At 44.6% G+C, this 19,091-nt stretch overlaps 1 protein-coding gene across 7 annotated transcripts in view; it reads right to left on the reverse strand.

Moving 5' to 3' along the window:
- Positions 1-3,611: 3,611 nt before the first annotated feature.
- CD38 (CD38 molecule) overlaps positions 3,612-19,091 on the reverse strand; it is a 53,867-nt gene continuing 38,387 nt past the window's right edge. For 4 of the 7 annotated variants that reach the window (XM_006054953.4, XM_006054952.4, XM_006054958.4 and 1 more), the window contains exons 4-8: positions 13,921-14,006; positions 11,436-11,515; positions 9,282-9,368; positions 8,518-8,604; positions 6,838-8,421 (exon numbers count right to left, since the gene is read on the reverse strand). In XM_006054953.4, the coding sequence (XP_006055015.2) occupies positions 8,307-8,421; positions 8,518-8,604; positions 9,282-9,368; positions 11,436-11,515; positions 13,921-14,006 (455 nt within the window). In that variant the 3' untranslated portion in view covers positions 6,838-8,306. The other 3 variants (XM_006054954.4, XM_006054955.4, XM_025289671.3) reach the window with 3 other exon arrangements.

Below are 19,091 nucleotides of genomic sequence, written 5' to 3' on the forward strand. Positions count from 1 at the left end.
GTCGCCAGAACATTCTCATCTTATAACCAGAAGTTTACAACACCCTTTGACCAGCACTGCCCTGTTCCCCACCCCTCCAGCTCTGATAGCCACCTTTCCACTTGCTGTTGCTGTGAGTTTGACTTTCTTAGATTCCACACATAAGTGAGGGCAAGCAGTTTTTCCAGACACAATTGTTTTTAAAAGAATAACTCCACAGAGTCCTTTATTATTCATGATTTGTATAATTCATTGATATGTGTTGTAAATATATTCCAAATTGGAGAGTCGCAGACGTCAATGGACTTTCTCACTGGGTCACTTGTCTCTTAATCCCACTGTTTTCACTACCTTGTGCTGTTTGCACTTTGCTTAAATGATTTTTTAAAAAAGCATGATGAGCCAATTTGAATTAAGTTAAAGGATAAATGCTGTGTTAGGGATCAATGTGCTTTGTGAGTGTGATCTGAGGGCCAGCTAACCACTGCCTCTTGGGGTAGCACCCAGAAACTGAGTCCCTGATGGATTGATATAAAAAACATATATTCAAATGATGGCTAGCACTGTTTACAATAGCCAATACAAAGAAGCAACCTAAATGTCCATCAGCAGAGACATGGATGAAAACGATGTGGTATGTCTATACAAGGGAATATCACTCAGTCATTAAAAAGAATTTGAAGTAATGCCATTTGCAGAAACATGGATGGACCTAGAAATTTGTCATACTGTGTGAAGTAAGTCAGATGAGAAAGAGTGTATCATATGTTATTGGGGACAGGTAGGGGGAGGGATAGTTAGGGAGTTTGGGGTTGACCTGTTGTTTATTCACTCAGTCATGTCCGACTCTTTTTGGACCCCATGGACAGTGGCCTGCCCAGCTCCTCTGTCCATGGGATTTTCCAGACAAGAACACTGGAGTGGGTTGCCATTCCCTTCTCCGGGGAATCTTCCTGTCCCATGGACTGAATCCATGACTCCTGCATTGCAGACAGATCCTTTACCACTGAGCCTCTTGGGAAGACTACCTCTATATTTAAAATGGATAACCAACAAAGTCTTCCTGTGTATAGCACAGGGAACTCTGCTTGATGTATGTCCAGCCTGGGTGGGAAGGCAGTGTGGGGAAAAGGGATACACGTATATGCGTGGCTGAGTCCCTTCACGGTTCACCTGAAACTCACAACGTTGTTAATCGGCTATGCTCCAATAGGAAATAAAAAGTTTAAAAAATGATGGTTAATGTAGCAAAAAGAAATTAGTTGCTTCATTATTTAAAAACTGTGGGAAAATGTTAGGCTAACATTGCATTTATAAAATGCTGTCTTTTTCTAATACCTTTCTATTTTTTGATTAATTTTTATTGGTGTACAGTTGCTATACATGTTGTATTCATTTCTGTTGTAGAGCAAAGTGAATCAGCCATACATATACACATATTCCCTCTTTTTTAATATCTTATTTTTATTTATGGGAAGCTGCTATATAATGCAGGGAACCCAGCCTGGTGCTCTGTGGCAAGCTAGGGGGATGGGATGGGAGTGGGGGTTGGGAGGCAGGCTCAGGAGGGAAGAGACATAGTTATGACCAATTCAAGCTATCCTACGGCAGAAATCAACACAACATCATACAGCAATTATCCTCCAATTAAATAAACAAATACAAATGCCTTTTAAAGTTATGCTGTAGGTTTATTCTAACATTTTGCTTCATACAATTTTAATTTGCCATACAAAACTTGTATCCTTATACATAACCACTTGCCCTTTAAAAAGCCACGAAAACACAGAGTTGTTCTGCACCATGTGAATTCTACCTGAGATGCCCAAGTCTCAGTCTTGGGAGTGGTCCTCAGGAGAAACTGCATGCCAGGAAGTCAGTCAGCACGGCTCCTAAGGCATCTCTTCCAGCAGGGAGTGTGCAGGCTTGGGTGAGTTTGTTTCCAACGAGAGTTAAAAGGCACAGAAAGTTGTCGAGCCAAAGGAATGTATTTTGCCAAAATATTTGATATATACTTGGCTTTGTCTGCCAAGTATATAAGAGACACAGATGTGGTGCGAAACAGGTCAACACAAATGGGACTAAGAAAGACCTACTAAATGCAGCATCCCTATGGACTGAGAAAAGCGTGTGTACACATATATACATATACAGGCACATGTGCATACGTGTATCCTTTCAACTATCAGAACTGTATGCCTCATATGTTATCAGGTCATAAACCATTACAGAAGGAAAACAGTGATCCTTGAGAAGCTGGAAAAGGGAAATGAGGTTACAGTTCATTCCCAGAGCCTTTGGGTGAATATGGTGGTGTGTAAAATTTGGGATAGTAACAGGATTTTTCTAGAGCACACAGGAATGAAGTGAGGAGACAAAGCATAGCAGGTTTACGAGTAAAATATGAGGTTTGCTGAGCAATCAGTAATTTGGTAGAGATGTCACTTACAAGAAGAGGGATATAGAGGATCTACTTACAGAAAAAGTCCTTAGGGCTAGAGACACATGATTTAGTCACTGAGTCATATCTGACTCTTTCGACCCTGTGGATTGTAGCCCTCCAGGCTTCTTTGTCCATGGGATTTTCCAGGGAAGAATACAGGAGTGCATTGCCATTTCCTCCTCCAGGGGATCGTCCCAAGCCAGGGATCAAACCAGCGTCTCCTGCATTGCACGTGGATTCTTTGCCAGCTGAGCCACCAGGGAAGGCCCATGATGCATGGTCAATGGCAAAGATGCAAAATCAGAATTACAGAGAGAGTGGAGTCACCGATGAAACATCATGGTAACGGAGACTCAAAGGTGGTGTAAGGAGCAGATAGCACCTCAGCCCCCAGCCACCTCCAGGGTCCTCAGGGCACTCTGCAGCAGGTGTGACAACCTGAGGACCAGCCTCCTCTTTGGTCTCCACCAGCTTTGACCTTAAGCACTCAAATGAGTCTTCTTGAGGGGAAGATTCTCACAAATTGATTTTTACGCTATCCATTTCATCACTGAAAGGAGATGTTAAGGACAAAATTTTCCTGACACAGGGAGCCACTTCATGGGGTATCCTGGTAAACAAGGAAGGTACATTAAAGGATCCGGAACTCAGCAAGCTAGCCCAACAATAAGGCAGAGTCTTAAGAAGAAAAACAGCTGGGTTACCCAGTGGATTAGCAGGGACCTATTTCTGAAGACATTCTGCAGGTAGGCAGGAGGCAAGATTGAACCTTAACCAGAACTGGTCCCTTGCATCTATTTTCATGTCCAGCCAAGACCACATCCCACGAGAAGGTGGAGAATGGGCTGGTGAAGAATCCCTGCTCTGATGGCATTGGCTATAGCTATGAGGACTCCCGACGGGAACTGGATTGTCAATCGAAGGGCAGGCAGAGGGGAGGCTACTATGTTCTGGTGATTTCTTACATATGACTCACTGTGTCAGACTGTCGTTTTCTGTCATCTTCTTTAGTTTTCACCACACTTTGATGAGGGTACATTTATAATCCTTATTTAAGTGACAAAGAAGCTGAAGTTCAGAGAGATCAGGTATTTCATTCTAAAGCACAGAGTGATGCCAAAATATGGACCCAGAAACGTCTGACTCCAAAATGTATGCTGTTTTCAACAAACCTACTGGGCTCCCAGAAGGGTTTCCAAGTGAGTTTATTCATTCTCCACTCAATGCATCTTATGTTTTGACAAGAACAACAAAGAACTAGAAAATATCCAGATGTTTAAAACTTAAGTAACATGTTTTGAAATAACAATTAAATCAGAAAATATTTTTAAATTATGAGGAAAAGAGACATATCAAAAATTTTAAGAGCAGCAGGCAGCTAAAGCAGCACTCAGAAGAAAAATTATAGTATTAAAATGCACAGCGTTTGAGTACTGCAAACTCAGTGATCTCAACTTCCATCTTAAGAAGCTGAATAAGGAAATGCAAAGAAATTAGAATCTCTCTATCTCTAATAATACAGAGAAAAGTAAAACCTAAATAAGTAGAATGAGAAAATCAACAAAGTTAAATGTTGGTTCTTTAAGAGTAGTAAAAATGATCATTCCCAAGCAAGACTAATCAAGTAAAATTCCAGTTAAAAACAAACTGTCAGCATCAAGAACAAATAAATACATTTTAACTGACTCCTGCATAAGACACGGAGATGAGGAGAAGCAAGGGAGAGGATGAAAAATTGTACCTGTTTTGAAGCCATCCAGAAAAATCATGTTTCAGATTCTATTGTATTCAATTTAATCCCATGTACATTTATTAGAAAAGAACATAAGGACTATCAATCTAGTATTATCTGCCTAGAAAGGGCAAGCACATGAATTTTTGAAATCAAGTTGAGTTCAAATTCATTCTCTACCTTGACCTAAATGTATGACTTTTAGGAAATTATATAAACTTTCTGAACTTATTCTTCTCATTTAACAAATGGAGGATAGTAATATCAACCTCACAGGGCTGTTGGAAGGATTAGAGATAAAACACCAAGCACAGGAGTAACTTACACCCTACAGAATGTAACATGACCCATAACCACGGCATCTGTAGTTTATCTGTAGGAAAGATGCAAAAATATATCCTGGAAAAACGTCATTCATTTTGATATGTGACCTTTGCTGAAAAGTCTGGGCATTTATTTTTCCTGACTGGCCAACAGGTTTGGAGAGGTCATTCTTCAACAGAGAGGATGTTACCAACATATTAGCAATATAAAAGAATTGTATGAAAAATAAAATAAAAAACTATATAAAATTTCTACTCTAACTTTATACAATAATTGGTGTGCTGTGAGTCATGGGGTCGCAAAGAGTCGGACATGACTGAGCGACTGAACTGAACTGAATTTTTCTTGACTATTAGATCAAGATAAAAACTATGTCAATAGCATAAGTTATTTTAAGATCCTGGAGGAAAAGGTTTCCATCTCTGGTGTTAATTTTATGATGCAAGTTTCCCCTCAAAGTCCCAACTTTCCACCAGCATGTCTCCTGAATCGTGTGTGTTGATCTGCACTGCCAGGGCTCAACCATGCTGACTGACTCATCTGCAAGATGAATCCTCAGAATCTTCGAGAAAGAAACTGGTCACGGCTATGAAAAAGAAAAAAGGTCAAGAGGCAGTATGATACACCCCTTGGTCAACTCGCCAATGAAAGAAGGCCCTTCGTTAACAGCAAAAGTATGCACGGACCACTTAGCACCCACACAAGTTCCTTCTGCGTCAGTGACAATGCCGAGAAAGGTTAAGTCCCAGAGTGAATGACTGAAACTACGGCCCAATGTAGCTTCATTTCATGTGCAAAGCCATAGAAATAGATAACTGATGTTTGATGATAATATGTGGAGACAGGAACAAATGTCTGGCTCACACATGTCATAGATAGCTGCTGTGAACCTCAGCTGATGGTCAAGAAACAGCAGAAGCAGCAACCGAGGAGAGACCCCATATTTTCCATTGAGGATTGGTTTTCTCTTCTTCAAAAACTTCTTGAGGAAGTGTTGGGTCAAAGCATCAGGCAGCAAGAGGTCAAAGACTCTAGAAGAGGGCTGGTTGCCATCAGCAAGGGGACCCCAATTTTTTGCACAGAATACCTCCTATAGTATCAGCAGGTGAATGACTCTCGTTTTCATAAAAATCAAATCACAAAGCAACGGAGTTCAATGGGAGTGGCTGGCACATAGTGGAGGGGGTTGTCTAGTGGGGGTAAAGTGGCTCCTTAAATTGCAGTCAAATATGATTTTGTTAAATGTGAGTCAAGAAAGAGAGAGAGCCTTAGAGGTAGCTAGCAGCATCCCCGGGCTTCTAGGATGGACCATCTCAGGCTCATCTCTAGCCCTCTGTCGTGACCAGCTGGGCACATTGGCTCTAAGTAGAGTCATCCACCCTCATCAACACTGTGATCTGGGATCCCCCACGTGAATACTTGTGTATGTGTGTGTGTGCACACTCAGTCATGTCTGACTCTTTGAGACCCCGTGTCTTATAGACTGCCAGACTCCTCTGTCCATTCTTGTCTGGAATATTCCAGGCAAGAATACTGGAGTGGGTTGCCATTTCCTACTCCAGGGGATCTTCCTGACCCAGCGGTTGGACCCTCATCTCTTATGTCTCTTGCACTGGTAGGTGGGTTCTTTATCACTAGCACCACCCAGAAAACCCACATGCATACATTCTAGGTGGGAAAAGTATCCTCAGCCTCAAGGAAATAATGCTATGGAAGGAGTCTACAGTCGACATCTATATTCATGACATTCACTTTGAGCTCCCCTAGAGACAAGCAATGGCACCCCACTCCAGTACTCTTGCCTGGAAAATCCCATGGACGGAGGAGCTTGGTAGGCTGCAGTCCATGGGGTTGCTAAGAGTCTGACGTGACTGAGCAACTTCACTTTCACTTTTCACTTTCACACGTTGAAGAAAGAAATGGCAACCTACTCCAGTATTCTTGCTTGGAGAATCCCAGGGACAGAGGAGCCTGGTGGGCTGCCGTCTATGGGGTCGCACAGAGTCGGACACGACTGAAGCGACTTAGCAGCAGCAGCAGCAGAGACAAGCAAGTTTCTTGCAAAGTCATCAAATTGTTAGATACAACAGTTTGATACAATAGGAAACTGTTAGATACAACAGGGGACCCTGAGGGTCTGGTTATGCTGAATATATCATGACCTCATGGTTGGAGCAAACCAGCAGTGATTTCAAATATGGTCCCCAAGTTTAAGGTCGCATGAACTGATGCTTGAGTGACAGATGCTGGCCTCCTATGCAGGCCAGTCCACAAGTCCAGGTGGGAAGGTATACTTAATTATTTTTGCAAGGTGAAGGATGAGTGAGCTTACCCAGAACCTACAGTTTGGGCCCTTCATGAAAAAAAAAAAAAAAAGGTGAATGGTTAATGCAAGAAAAGAGATTAAAAGTGTTTTGTGAATGACTCACTTACATTCCCTAATCTTGTCTTGGGTTTTCATATTCCATTCTCTCAATGCAAAAGATCTTTGAGTAACTCAGACTGGTCAGATGTCTGCCATGTCTCTTCTATGGTTGTTCCTTTGTTCTGTTTTCCCACCTAACCACTATCGAAAGCTTGTGTTATTTTCTGGCAGTTTCCAGAGAGAAGCCAGCTGACTGATGGGGAATTCAGGTCATTGGAGAGACAAAGGCTTCAGCGAATGTTCCTTGAATCTGTCCCCCTTGTCTTTCTGACATGGTTTGTGGGAAAGGGTGGTGACAGGGAAGTGATGGGAAGCATTTTAGCTTCGACATTCTTTGAGAAAATGTTTCTCTCTGCATCTATTCTACGGGAACTGTCTGTCCTGTATCTATCTGTCATATACAGGAAAATTTCCAAAGATGCTTTGGCATAGATCTCTGCCTGGAGTTAAATATTGACCACCCATCTTAAAAATAGTGAGGGGTCTCAGTTATGATAACAGAGTCGCAGGTGATTTTAAAAAACATACACTTGGGGCTTCCCTGGTGGTACAGTGGATAAGAATCCACTTGCCAATGCAGGGGACATGGGTTCGATCCCAGGTCTGGGAAGATCCCACATGCTGTGGAGCAAATAAGTCCTCATGCTGCCAACTGCTGAGCCCTGCACACCCTGGGAGCCACAGCAAGAGAAGATACTGCAGTGTGAAGCCTGCACACCACAGCTCGAGACAAGCCCACATGGCAACAAAGACCAGCACGGTCAAAAATAAACAAATAACTAAAATTTTTGAAAACCAGGAAAAAAAATAAAAATATATGTCTATCTGTAATTTAAACTTTTCTCCAATGAGTATGTATTACGGGTAAACAGTTTTAAGATTCTACATTTTTTAAATTAGAAAACCATAAAGCTTGATCTTTATGATTGGAGATTATGGCTGCAGCTGCTGCTCTACCCTCTACCCTCTAAATCAGGGGTCAGGGAGGCCAAGCTAGGAAGCCTTAGAAATCACCCAGTCCATTCCAGTGTTATAGATGATGGATTGAAGCCTGGAAAGGGTGGTGGGCTTTAAGGAAAATAAATGTGGAGGCTTGAAGTCAGGCCTCCTGTCTGTTGTGAGTGTCTGCTTAAAGCCCCCCTGAGCAGATCTGAGTGTTGGTGTCTAGAGGAGCTAGGCACCCAGGGGGCTGACCTGGGTGTGAGCTGAGCTGTTTGTGTCTGTGTGTAAGCCACAAAGTGTTAGGCATCTACAACTGAACCCCAACCAAAGAAACCTCACCTGCAAGATATGGCAAGTCACAAGGCTTTTATAAATCCTTTGCTTTTGGCACAATGTGCTTCTACACCCCTGAAAGGAGCTCTGGATCACGCCTCTCACATGGGAAAGCAGGAAACATGCCCTCAAACCTGGGTCACCTTTAGAAGCAAATCACTGCTAGAGCTGCGTGGGGAAGGACGAGGACCAGGGCAGGGGAACATCAGAAGGCCACTGGCTGGAAATGGCTTCTCGGCTAAGCTGGGAGAGGGGCAGAGTTCACTGAAGGTCACCAGGCAGACCGCCGTCAAGGCCCAAGGGAAGAGCGTCTGCACGTGGCGGAAAAGCATCAGTTACCTGAGATTATCCGTGCATGTAAATTTGACATTTCTTCCATCTAAGATGGACTTCAGTTTCTTTATAGAGGAGCCAGAGCATGAGTCCCTGGAGGAAAAAAAAAAAAAAAGAAAGTGTTAAAATAACAAGAGCTCACAAGCATTTCCTTGGAGTCGCTTGGTTTCTTCCAGGAGGTGGGCCCTGGGCAAGGCCCTCGGATGAAGACATGAAGTGGAGGGAGCTTCAGAGAGCTCACAGGTCTGCAGCAGAGTCAAAGGTGTGAACTAGGTAGAGACCTACCACGGAGATACAATTAAGAGACTGTTGAGTGAGTGAAAGTCGCTCAGTCGTGTCCGACTCTTTGCCACCCCATGGACTTAGTCCATGGAATTCTCCAGGCCAGAATACTGGAGTGGGTAGCCTTTCCCTTCTCTAGGGGATCTTCCCAACCCAGGGATCAAACCCAACGTTCGCAGGGTCTCCCACATTGCAGGCAGATTCTTTACCAGCTGAGCCACCAGGGAAGCCCAAGAATACTGGAATGGGTAGCCTATCCCTTCTCCAGCGGAACTTCCCAACCCGGGAATTGAACCTGGGCCTCCTACTGAGCAGATTCTTTACCAGCTGAGCTATGTTGGGATGGGGTAAAGGTAGAGTAAGGCCCCATTCATTTCCTGAGCCAGTCTTTTCTCAGCGCATTCATCCCTGTGACTGTGGATTCTTTCATGGGCTGATTCCTGAAATAAGCCTGAGAATATATAGGAGTACAGAGTAGTAACACATACCTGGGAGGTTTTCCAGTGTCATGTACCAGCCAAGCCTCTAGTTCAACCTCTGGCCTCAAGTTAGAGGCTTCCACTCGTCCAAATGTGCTAAGAGAGAAGAGACACAGAACATTGTTAACCCCAGACTGAATTGTTGGAACACTTACAGCCCCTGTGAAAAGTCATCGGGCACGTTGTCACTGGCTAGAACCTACCGTTTGGAAGTGACCCACGATTTGCATCAGCATCAGCCACCTTTACTTATTCAGGATCACCCCAAATAAGTAAGATTCTCAAAATAAGGGTCTTCATCTGTGCACTGATGCTGATTCTTTACACACTTGCTATTCCAAGAAGATACAATTCTCTTACACTCGCTTAGACCAAGGTAAGGAACTCATTAGAATCGCAGAATCTCTGCCCACCACCACCTGCTGAATCAGATCCAGCAGCCCAACAATTCTTAGGTGATCCCCACGCACAGTGTGTTTGAGAAGCGTGTCGTTGAAAGACCCCTATGTCCTGCTCTGACCCCAGCCCTAAGCTCTCCTCATTAGGCTCCACCACTCCTGTTACAAGTACTTGGGCCCCTAATATCAGATTACAAAATTCTGGACTGTTCACACTTGCACCCAAAAGCCCGAAAGGTTGGGGTCAGAAGACAAGAGGCCAAAGGCTCCCTGGTGGACTCAAACATTAACAGAGGACAAGAGGGGGCTTTTCTGGTGGTCCAGTGGTTAAGAATCCGCTTGCAGTGCAGGAGATGTGGGTTCAAACCTTGGTTGGGGAACTAAGATCCCGCATGCCATGCGGGCAACTGCAACTAAGACAGGACGTAGCCAAATAAATATTAAAAAAAAAAAAAAAAAAGAGGAAAGAAGGAAAGTTCATCTGGAGTGCCCGGCGGTGGCACTTTAGTCACTCAGTTATTCCAGCTCTTGTGATCCAATGGACTGTAGCCGACCAGGCTCCTCTGCCCATGGAGAGGAATACACTGGAGCGGGTTGCCATTTCCTTCTCCAGGGGATCTTCCCAACTCAGGGATCAAACTCACATCTCCTGCATTGGCAGGCAGATTCTTTACTGCTGAGCCACCTGGGAAGCCCCTGGGGCACATTAATATATGTTCCCTCATCTCAATCAGCCTTATCCAGGGAAAGGTTGGAGAAGCAAGACTGGAAAGGAAAGCAATGTGGAAGAACCTGTACGTGCAGAAGAGGGTCAGCGAAGGAAAGCAAGGGTGAGACCAGAGTCAGTGGTGTGGGCGAAAGGAGGTACTCAACCAGCACTTCCTCTGTCTGGCATGTGGCTCAGCATTTTTCATACACCCTCCCAGTCCATCTTCACATCACCAGCACCTCCTCAGGTACACAGAGACTAGGGGGGCCCTACTAAGGTCACCCAGGTAAGATGTCACGACCTCTGGAGTCCCTGCTTTTAACCATGACAATAAACTGCTGACACCACCTGCAAAGATGGAATGCAGGCCAAAGGCATGGCAGAGCTCCTGCTGCTCTCAGCAGCAGGTTCACTGGGGTCCATGCTGTCCAGGAAGGAGACACGAGTCCTGGGCAGATGTTTGTGGACAAGAAGACTTTAGACAGGCAGAAGGAAGGAGGGGACAGGTCATGTGGGGAAACAGGGTGAGCCAAAGGGAAATGGGCAGGACTGGGTGTTAGGAGAGAGAGAGAGCGGGCATGCTCAGCCAGTCGAGTCCAACCCTTTGTGGCCCCGTGGACTGTAGCTCACCCGGCTCCTCTGTCCATGGGATTCTCCAGGCAAGAATCCTGGAGTGGGTGGCCATTTCCTCTTCCAGGGGATCTTCCCAACCCAGGAATCGAACCCATGTCTCCTGTGTCTCCTGCAGTGGCAGGCAGGTTCTTCACCACTGAGCCACCTGGGAAGCTCTACAGGAGAGCGAGCAGGCCTCAAAAAGCTAAGAGGAAGCATTGGACCCCATGTGAGGACCTTTAGAGAATTTTAAACAACGGAGAAACTGGACAAAAGTGTTGACTTAGAAAGACAAAAATCTCACCATAGAACACAACATTTTACCTTTTGTAGCCCACATCTTCAGTCCTGAAGGTCGACATGAAAAGTATATTCTTCTAAAGGCGAAAGAGCCAGTAGGAGACTGTGTTAGCCCTAACCCACCAGAGGCAAAGAGACAAGTACCTCATGCTATCAAAGGCGTTCTCCAATGATCCATTGAGCACCACCCGGGCTGTTTTTCTTTTACAGGCACTTTCTGCAAACTTAAAAACAGAAACACCATTCCTCAGCTTGCAGACTTAACGCCTGTCCCCAGCAGGTCCATCCCCAACAGCTCTTAACATTAGCTGGTGAAAGAGCAGCTGCCCATAGGGTTCTACCTCAGACAGGTGAGGTCTAAGTAACATTTACCCCAAATTACTGGAGGGCATATGCTTCCCTCTGGACTTCTGGAAGCCATTGTTCCAATCTGTGTCTGGACAATGAAGTTCAGCTTCATCGCTGCTAAGTTGGCAGTTCAGAAGGCAGAAGTCCAGATGAGTAAGAACAGCATCATTGCCAGAGAAGGACGGTAACACTGCTTTCCTAACACCACGCACTGTAGACACCATACCTCTTTTTCAGTGGAAGCAGACCCTTCAGCAGTAAGAAAGGAAGAAAGACAACAGAAAATGCCAAGGAGAAAGAAACTGTGACAGACGGTGGCCCTGAAGGATGCATGGGCATACTGAGGAATGGAGAATGAATGAACGAGTGGATATTTTTGAACATGGGGTTTTAGTTCTTCATGCAACAAAGATTCAGCTGGAATCTTCGCTAGATGCTGGAGAAAATAAGATGAACAAAAGTATGTGATCTAGGGAGGGGAGAATGGATACATGTATATGCATGGCTGAGTCCCTTCACTGTTCACCTGAAACTGTGACAACATTGTTTGTTAATCGGCTATCTAGTACAAAATTAAAATACTATGCAATCTACTATTTCTTCCAGGAGGCCCACCCAGACCCCTGGGACTATCTCTGCATCCTCTTCTCACATTATCCAGCTCTAGGGCATTGTGATGATGAGTTTAACGTGGGTTTAGACCCTGGGACTAAGAGTTGTGAGCCTGGCCATCCCACCCACCTCCACGGCGCTGGAGCCTTGCAGCCAGGGCACTGTCCAGAGTGGGCGCCCAAGGAAAGTCCATGGACGGAGAACAGGGAAGGAGAGCAAGATGCCCAAACACCCTGTGATGGAGAGCAGCGAGGAACCAGCAAAGGTGCAACAGAGGAGGACCAGAACCAAGTGCTAGAGGATGAATAGGATTTCGCCTGGTAGGGATTGAGGCAGGTGCACACAGAAAGGCCAGGACAGGGCTGCCGTGGTGGTCCAGTGGTTAATAATCTGCCTACAAGTGTAGGGGACACAGGTTCTATCCCTGGTCTGGGAAGCTCCCACATGCTGTAGAGCAATGAAACCCATGCACCACAACTTCTGAAGCCCCTGAGGCCAGAGTCTGTGCTCCCCAACAAAAGAAGCCACACCAGTGAGAAGTCCTCACACTGCAACTAGAGAAAGCCTGGGTGCAGCAATGACGACCCAGAATGGCCAAAAATAAATCAATCAATAAAAGTATTTTAAAAATAAGCACAAAAGCAGCTTAGAGTGAGGCCAGAAATATATAGACAGAGAGGAAGATGGTATTTCCCAGCGTGAATTCTGGCTCGGGAGTCAGACACCTTGGAAAAAACATCCACGTTTGCCACTTGCTGCGTCTCTTTAGTGGAATGCTTATTTACCTGCACCTCCATTTTGTCATCTGTAAAATGGATATGATACTCGAGATGCCTGCTTCACAGAGTTCTTGCGAGGATGCATGATTTTCATCCACATAAAACCCTGAGGACTACACCTAGCACACAGTGAATGGTCTGCAAATGTATATTATTAAGACAGTTCCAGGAATCTAAAATGGGCCAATACCTGGATCAGAGGATTCAACCAAGCCAGAGGCGCCTGGCAGCCAAAGCTCCAAAAAAAGGCAGAAGCAGGGAATCTTCATCTACAGCCCGAGACCTTCCATGAACGGCCACAGAGTACATGTGAAAATCTTTTGGCACGTGCTTACGAACATTTTTCTCAGGAAAGAACCCTAAACTTCTGTTTCTAAAAGGATTTGGGATGCTGCCTTCTCCAAGTGAATTAAAACCAACCACTGACTGGATGACCTCCTAAGCTCTCTGGTCTCCAAATTTTAGAATTTCCTGTGTGGTACTTACCCTTTTGTTTGTTTTTCTTCATAAAGTGGATTATTTTATTTTAATATCTTTAACTGGAGGATAACTGCTTTACAATGTTGGGTGGGTTTCACACAGCACAACATGCAGTACCAGTGAAGTCGCTCAGTCGTGTCCGACTCTGCGATCCCATGGACTGTAGCCCACCAGGCTCCTCCATCCATGGAATTGTCTAGGCAAGAGGACTGGAATGGGTTGCCATTTCCTTCTCCAGGGGATCTTCCCGACCCAGGGATTGAACCCAGGTCTCCCACATTGCAGGCAGACAGTTAACCGTCTGAGCTACCAGGGAAGCCCAAAAAACATGAACCAGCCACAAATATACATATATCCCCTCCCTCTAGAAACTCCTTCCCATTCTGTCCCCATCCCACCCCGGTTCTTACCCTTTCGGACAGCACTTCCCAGAATACAGAAAAATAGTTGGTTCTGCAGTCTTTCTTCCAGTCTGGACAAGACCAAATGTTCAAATCTAAAAGATATGGTTTGCAGAAAAGTACTTAAAGTGGGAGAGAAAAGGCGTAATTCATCTCTGCTCTTTGTGGGCTGTCGGATCCCAGTGGAGCCACTTTCTGCGGCATCACTGCCAAGACGGAGGGCGGAGAATGGACGCCTCTCGACCCAATTTAACTAAGGGCCCCCTGAATCCCTTCCAAGTCCTCAGCTTACCCTCCACACCCCAGACAGGAGCACAGTGACAAGCTTTGAGTCATCATTCTGGGAAACTGCAGCAAAACCTCATCTGACAGAGACAAGCTCCCAGTAGAATTTCCAGTTCCAGGAAGAATTTGAGATCATTTCCTCCCTCACTGCTTTCATCCCCACACCCTTAGGCTCAGATACCCTCAGAGTCTTCCTACACACACCACATCTAGACAGGCTCAGCTGTCAGCGAGGAACCACAGACATAATGCAGGAACACAGAGCTTCTGTCCTACTTCTACCAAGGATACCTGCTTTAACACAGACATTTATTTGTATTGCTTTTTATTGAGGTATAGCAGAGGATGAGCTGGTTAGCCAGCATGACCGACTCGATGGACATGAATTTGAGCAAACTCTGGGAGACAGTGCAAGACAGGGAAGCCTGGTATGCTGCAGTGTATTGGGTCGCAAAGAGTTGGACACGACTTAGCAACTGAACAGCTGCAACAACAAATAATTGACAAATAAAATTGTAAACTACCTAAAGGGTATTATATATATATATATATATATATATATATGGTATATATAATGATTTGATATGCATACATATTGTGGAAAGATTCTCCCCCATCAGGTTAATTAGTGCATCCATCACCTCACATTCTTTTTTTCTTTTTTGGATGAGAACTTTGAAGTCCTTATGGCAGAAGCTGAGTGCAGAATTGATGCTTTTGAACTGTGGTGTTGAAGAAGACTCTTGAGAGTTCCTTGGACTGCAAGGAGATCCAACCAGTCCATCCTAAAGGAGATCAGTCCTGGGTATTCACTGGAAGGACTGATGTTGAAGCTGAAACTCCAATACTTTGGCCACCTGATGCAAAGAGCTGACTCATTTGAAAAGACCCTGATGCTGGGAAAGATTGAGAGCAAGAGGAGAAGGGGACGGCAGAGGATGAGATGGTATCACAGACTCAATGGACATGGGTTTGGGTGGATTCTGGGAGTTGGTGATGGACAGGGAGGCCTGGTGTGCTGTGGTTCATGAGGTCACAAAGAGTTGGACACAACTGAGCGACTGAACTGAACTGATGGCTTCTGTGGTGGCTCAGCAGGTAAAGAATCTGCCTGCAATGCAGGAAACCCTGGTTCGATTCCTGGATTGAGAAGATCTCCTGGAGAAGGGCACAGCTACCCACTCCAGTATTCTGGCCTGGAGAATTCCACAGACTGTATAGTCCATGGGGTCACAAAGAGTTGGACATGACTGAGCAACTTTCACTTTCTTTGAAGTCCTACTGTCTCATCAAATTTCTATTATATAATACAGAGTTAACAATTACGGGTGCCATGTTACACATTAAATTCTCAGATCTTATCTGTCTAATACATGAAAAATTTTACCCTTCTTTCGCTATTTCCTCCACTTTCCAACCCCTGGAAACCACTTATGTAGTCTCTGTTTCTATGAATTCCTTTTTTTTTTTTTTAACGATTCCCCTTATAACTGATACCATGCTATATCTGTCTTTTCCTGTCTGGTTTATTTCACTTAGCACAATACCCTCCAGCTTCATCGTATTGTCAGAAATTATGGGACTTTCTTTTTTCAAAGGCTGAATAATATCCCATTTTGTGTGTGTATATCACATTTTCTTTACCCAACGCATTTGACTACACAAGCATTTATTGAGTATTATGTCCTGGAGACAGAGAGATGAATTAGATAAAAGTTCTGCCTTCAGAGGCCCCGGTGATCTGCTATAATCAAATAAATCAGAGAAAAGTCAATTTGGGTTGGGGGTGGTATGCAGCAGCAGGAGGGAAGGTGATGTTGAACTTGGTTTTGAAGGATGAATAAGAGTCTTCAGACAGATGAGCTAGAGAAAGGGGCTCCGTGTGGAGAGAGCAGTGCACAGGTGTGGGGTTTAGAATGATCTTGGCAGAGCAGAAGGGATGGGGAGGGGCTGGACTGATGATCAGGTGTATGAAAGACAGAATTCAGACTTTATCTTAGAGGCAAAGAGAGCTGTTTGGGTTTTAGGTACGAGACAGAAGCAACCCCATTGGGATGGCCAGATGGAGGCTGACCTAAAGGGGTCAGGGGTGAGCAGTCTGTCCAGCAATAAAGGAGAGGATGTTACTGAGCTGGATTCAGGCAGTGGTAACAGACACAGGAAGGAAAGGATGAATGCCAGGTAAATGACTAGGTGGGGACTGATTGGGCATGGCAGTGGAGGGCAGAATGAGAGTGAAGCCACAGTCTGGCATGGTGTCACTGCAGCTTTGCACCAGCAAGCAGGCCCTGGGGGTGTGGAGAGACCCCAGAACCCTTTCTCGTGCCCCAGAAGTCAGGCACATAGCAGCCGCCTGTCTCCTCTGCAGGTATGTGCACAGCAGACCCTACAAAAACACCCATCTTTCTGCTCCCCTCTCATTATAGGTTGACTCGTGTACCCCCCAAAAGATGTGTTGAAGGGTGTTTGCAGATGTAATCAAGTCACAATGAGACTGCTACTTCAATTAAAATAATTAATTTTTTAAAATGAGACCACTAGGTTGGGTGGGTCCTAGTCCCATAAGGCTGAGGTCCTTATGAGAAGGGAGGTTTGGTTACAGAGGCAAACACAGGGAGAAGATGCTGTGGAGACGCACAGGAATAAGACAGCCAAGTGCGGATGGAGACAGACGGTGGAGTGATGTATCCATGAGCAAGGTTTTCCAGCAAACACCAGAAGCTGGAAGAATCAGAGTCTCTCCCCCTGGAACCTTCAGACAGAGCACGGCCCAGCCGACACTTTGATCGAGGACTTCTAGCCTCTAGAGGTGTGAGAAAATAAATTTATATTGTTTGATGCCACATTCATTAGATCATAGAGAAAGCAAGGGAGTTCCAGAAAAACACCTACTTCTCCTTCCTTGACTACGCTAAAGCCTTTGACTGTGTGGACATGCCGAACTGTGGAAAATTCTCAAAAAGATGGGAATATCAGACCACCTTACCTGTCTCCTAAGAAACCTGTATGCAGGTCAAGAAGCAGCAGTTAGAACCGGACATGGAACAATGGACTGGTTCCAAATTGGGGAAGGAGTATGACAGGACTGTATATTTTCACCCTACTTATTTAATTTATATTCAGAGTACATCATAAGAAACGCTGCATGAATCAAGCTGGAATCGAGATTGTGTGTGTGTGTGTGTGTGTGTGTGTGTGTGCGTGTGCTCAGTCGCTCAGTTATGTCAGACTCTTTGTGACTTGTGAAATGCAGCCTGCCAGGCCCCTCTGTCCATGGGATTTTCTCAGCAATAATACTGGAGTGGGTTTCCATGCCCTCCTCCAGGGGATCTTCCTGACCCAAGGATCAAATTTGCATCTCCTACATTAGCAGGCAGGTTCTTTATCACTGATGCACCTGCCAGGAGAAATATCAGCAACCTCAAACATGCAGATAATACCACTCTTAATGGCAGAAAGTGAAGAGGAACTAAAGAGCCTCTAGATGAGGGTGAAAGAGGAGAGTGAAAAAGCTGGCGTGAATCTCAACTTTCAAAAAACTAAGATCATGGCATCTGGTCCCATCACTTCATGGCAAATAGAAGGGGGAAAAGTGGAAACAGTGACAGACTTTATTTTCTTGGGTTCCTAAATCACTGCAGAGAGCAAATGCAAAGATAAAATTAATAGACTCTAGCTCCTTGGAAGGAAAACTATGACAAACCTAGACAGCATATTAAAAAGCAGAGACATTACTTTGCTGACAAAGGTCTATTTAGTCAAAGCTATGGTTTTTTTCCAGTAGTCATGTATGGATGTGAGAGTTGGGCTATAAAGAAGGCTGAATGATGAAGAATTGATGCTTTTGAACTGTGGTGCTGGAGAAGACTCTTGAGAATCCCTTGGACTGAAGCGAGATCAAACCAGTCAATCCTAAAGAAAATCAGTCCTGAATATTCATTGGAAGGACTGGTGCTGAAGCTCAAATAATTTGGCCACCTGATGTGAAGAATTGACTCATTAGAAAAGACCCAGATGCTAGAAAGATTGGAGGCAGGAGGAGAAGGGAGCAGCAGAGGATGAGATGGTTGGATGGCATCACCGGACATGCTCAATGAACATGGATTTGAGCAAGCTCTGGGAGATAGTAGAGGACAGAGGAGCCTGGTGTGCTTCAGTCCATGGGGACACAAAGAGCTGGACATGACTTAGTGACTGAACAACAACAAAAATGTGGTTCCTCATTACGGCAGCCTCAGGAAAACAACGTAACTACAGATGTGGGCTTGACCGCCAATGACAGAAAATAAAGCTCTAGATCAGAAACCTTCCAGGGATGAGGAAGTAATCCTGAGGGTTTCCATAATAATTAAATGCATTAAAAACAAAATAACATAAATGAGAACAAAACCTTTTCCACATACAGATGTAAATAAATACTGTGGAGTCGAAAGATAAATTTAAATAATCTCCAATAGAGGCAGAAATGTTGATGATAATGAAGTGAACATACATTTTGTAAGGTCCTACAACTGTGCCCCTGTTCATAGGGTTTCATGAACATAAAGCTTTTTTATCTTCACAACCACATCCAGAGAGAAGTTTCTCAGCTGTCATACCTCCTGCCCACAAGGATATCTCCCCCTTGCCACCTGCTCATTAGATGAAAGTTTAAAGTCATAGGGAAAAAGAAAAGGAGGGAAATTTTACAATAAAGAGAAATCAAGTACCTAAAAAGCAGAATAAGAAGTTTTTTTAAAAAGGAATTAGAAGGTTACAATGGAAACTGCTGCTGCTGCTGCTGCTAAGTCGCTTCAGTCGTGTCCGACTCTTAGCGACCCCATGGACTGCAGCCTTTTCATAATAAAGCAAACCAACAAGGCAAAATTAATGCAGCAAAAAATAAGGAAAAAGCA

The sequence above is a fragment of the Bubalus bubalis genome, chromosome 7 (genome assembly GCF_019923935.1).
Source record: "Bubalus bubalis isolate 160015118507 breed Murrah chromosome 7, NDDB_SH_1, whole genome shotgun sequence".
NCBI classification, from domain to species: Eukaryota; Metazoa; Chordata; class Mammalia; order Artiodactyla; family Bovidae; genus Bubalus; species Bubalus bubalis.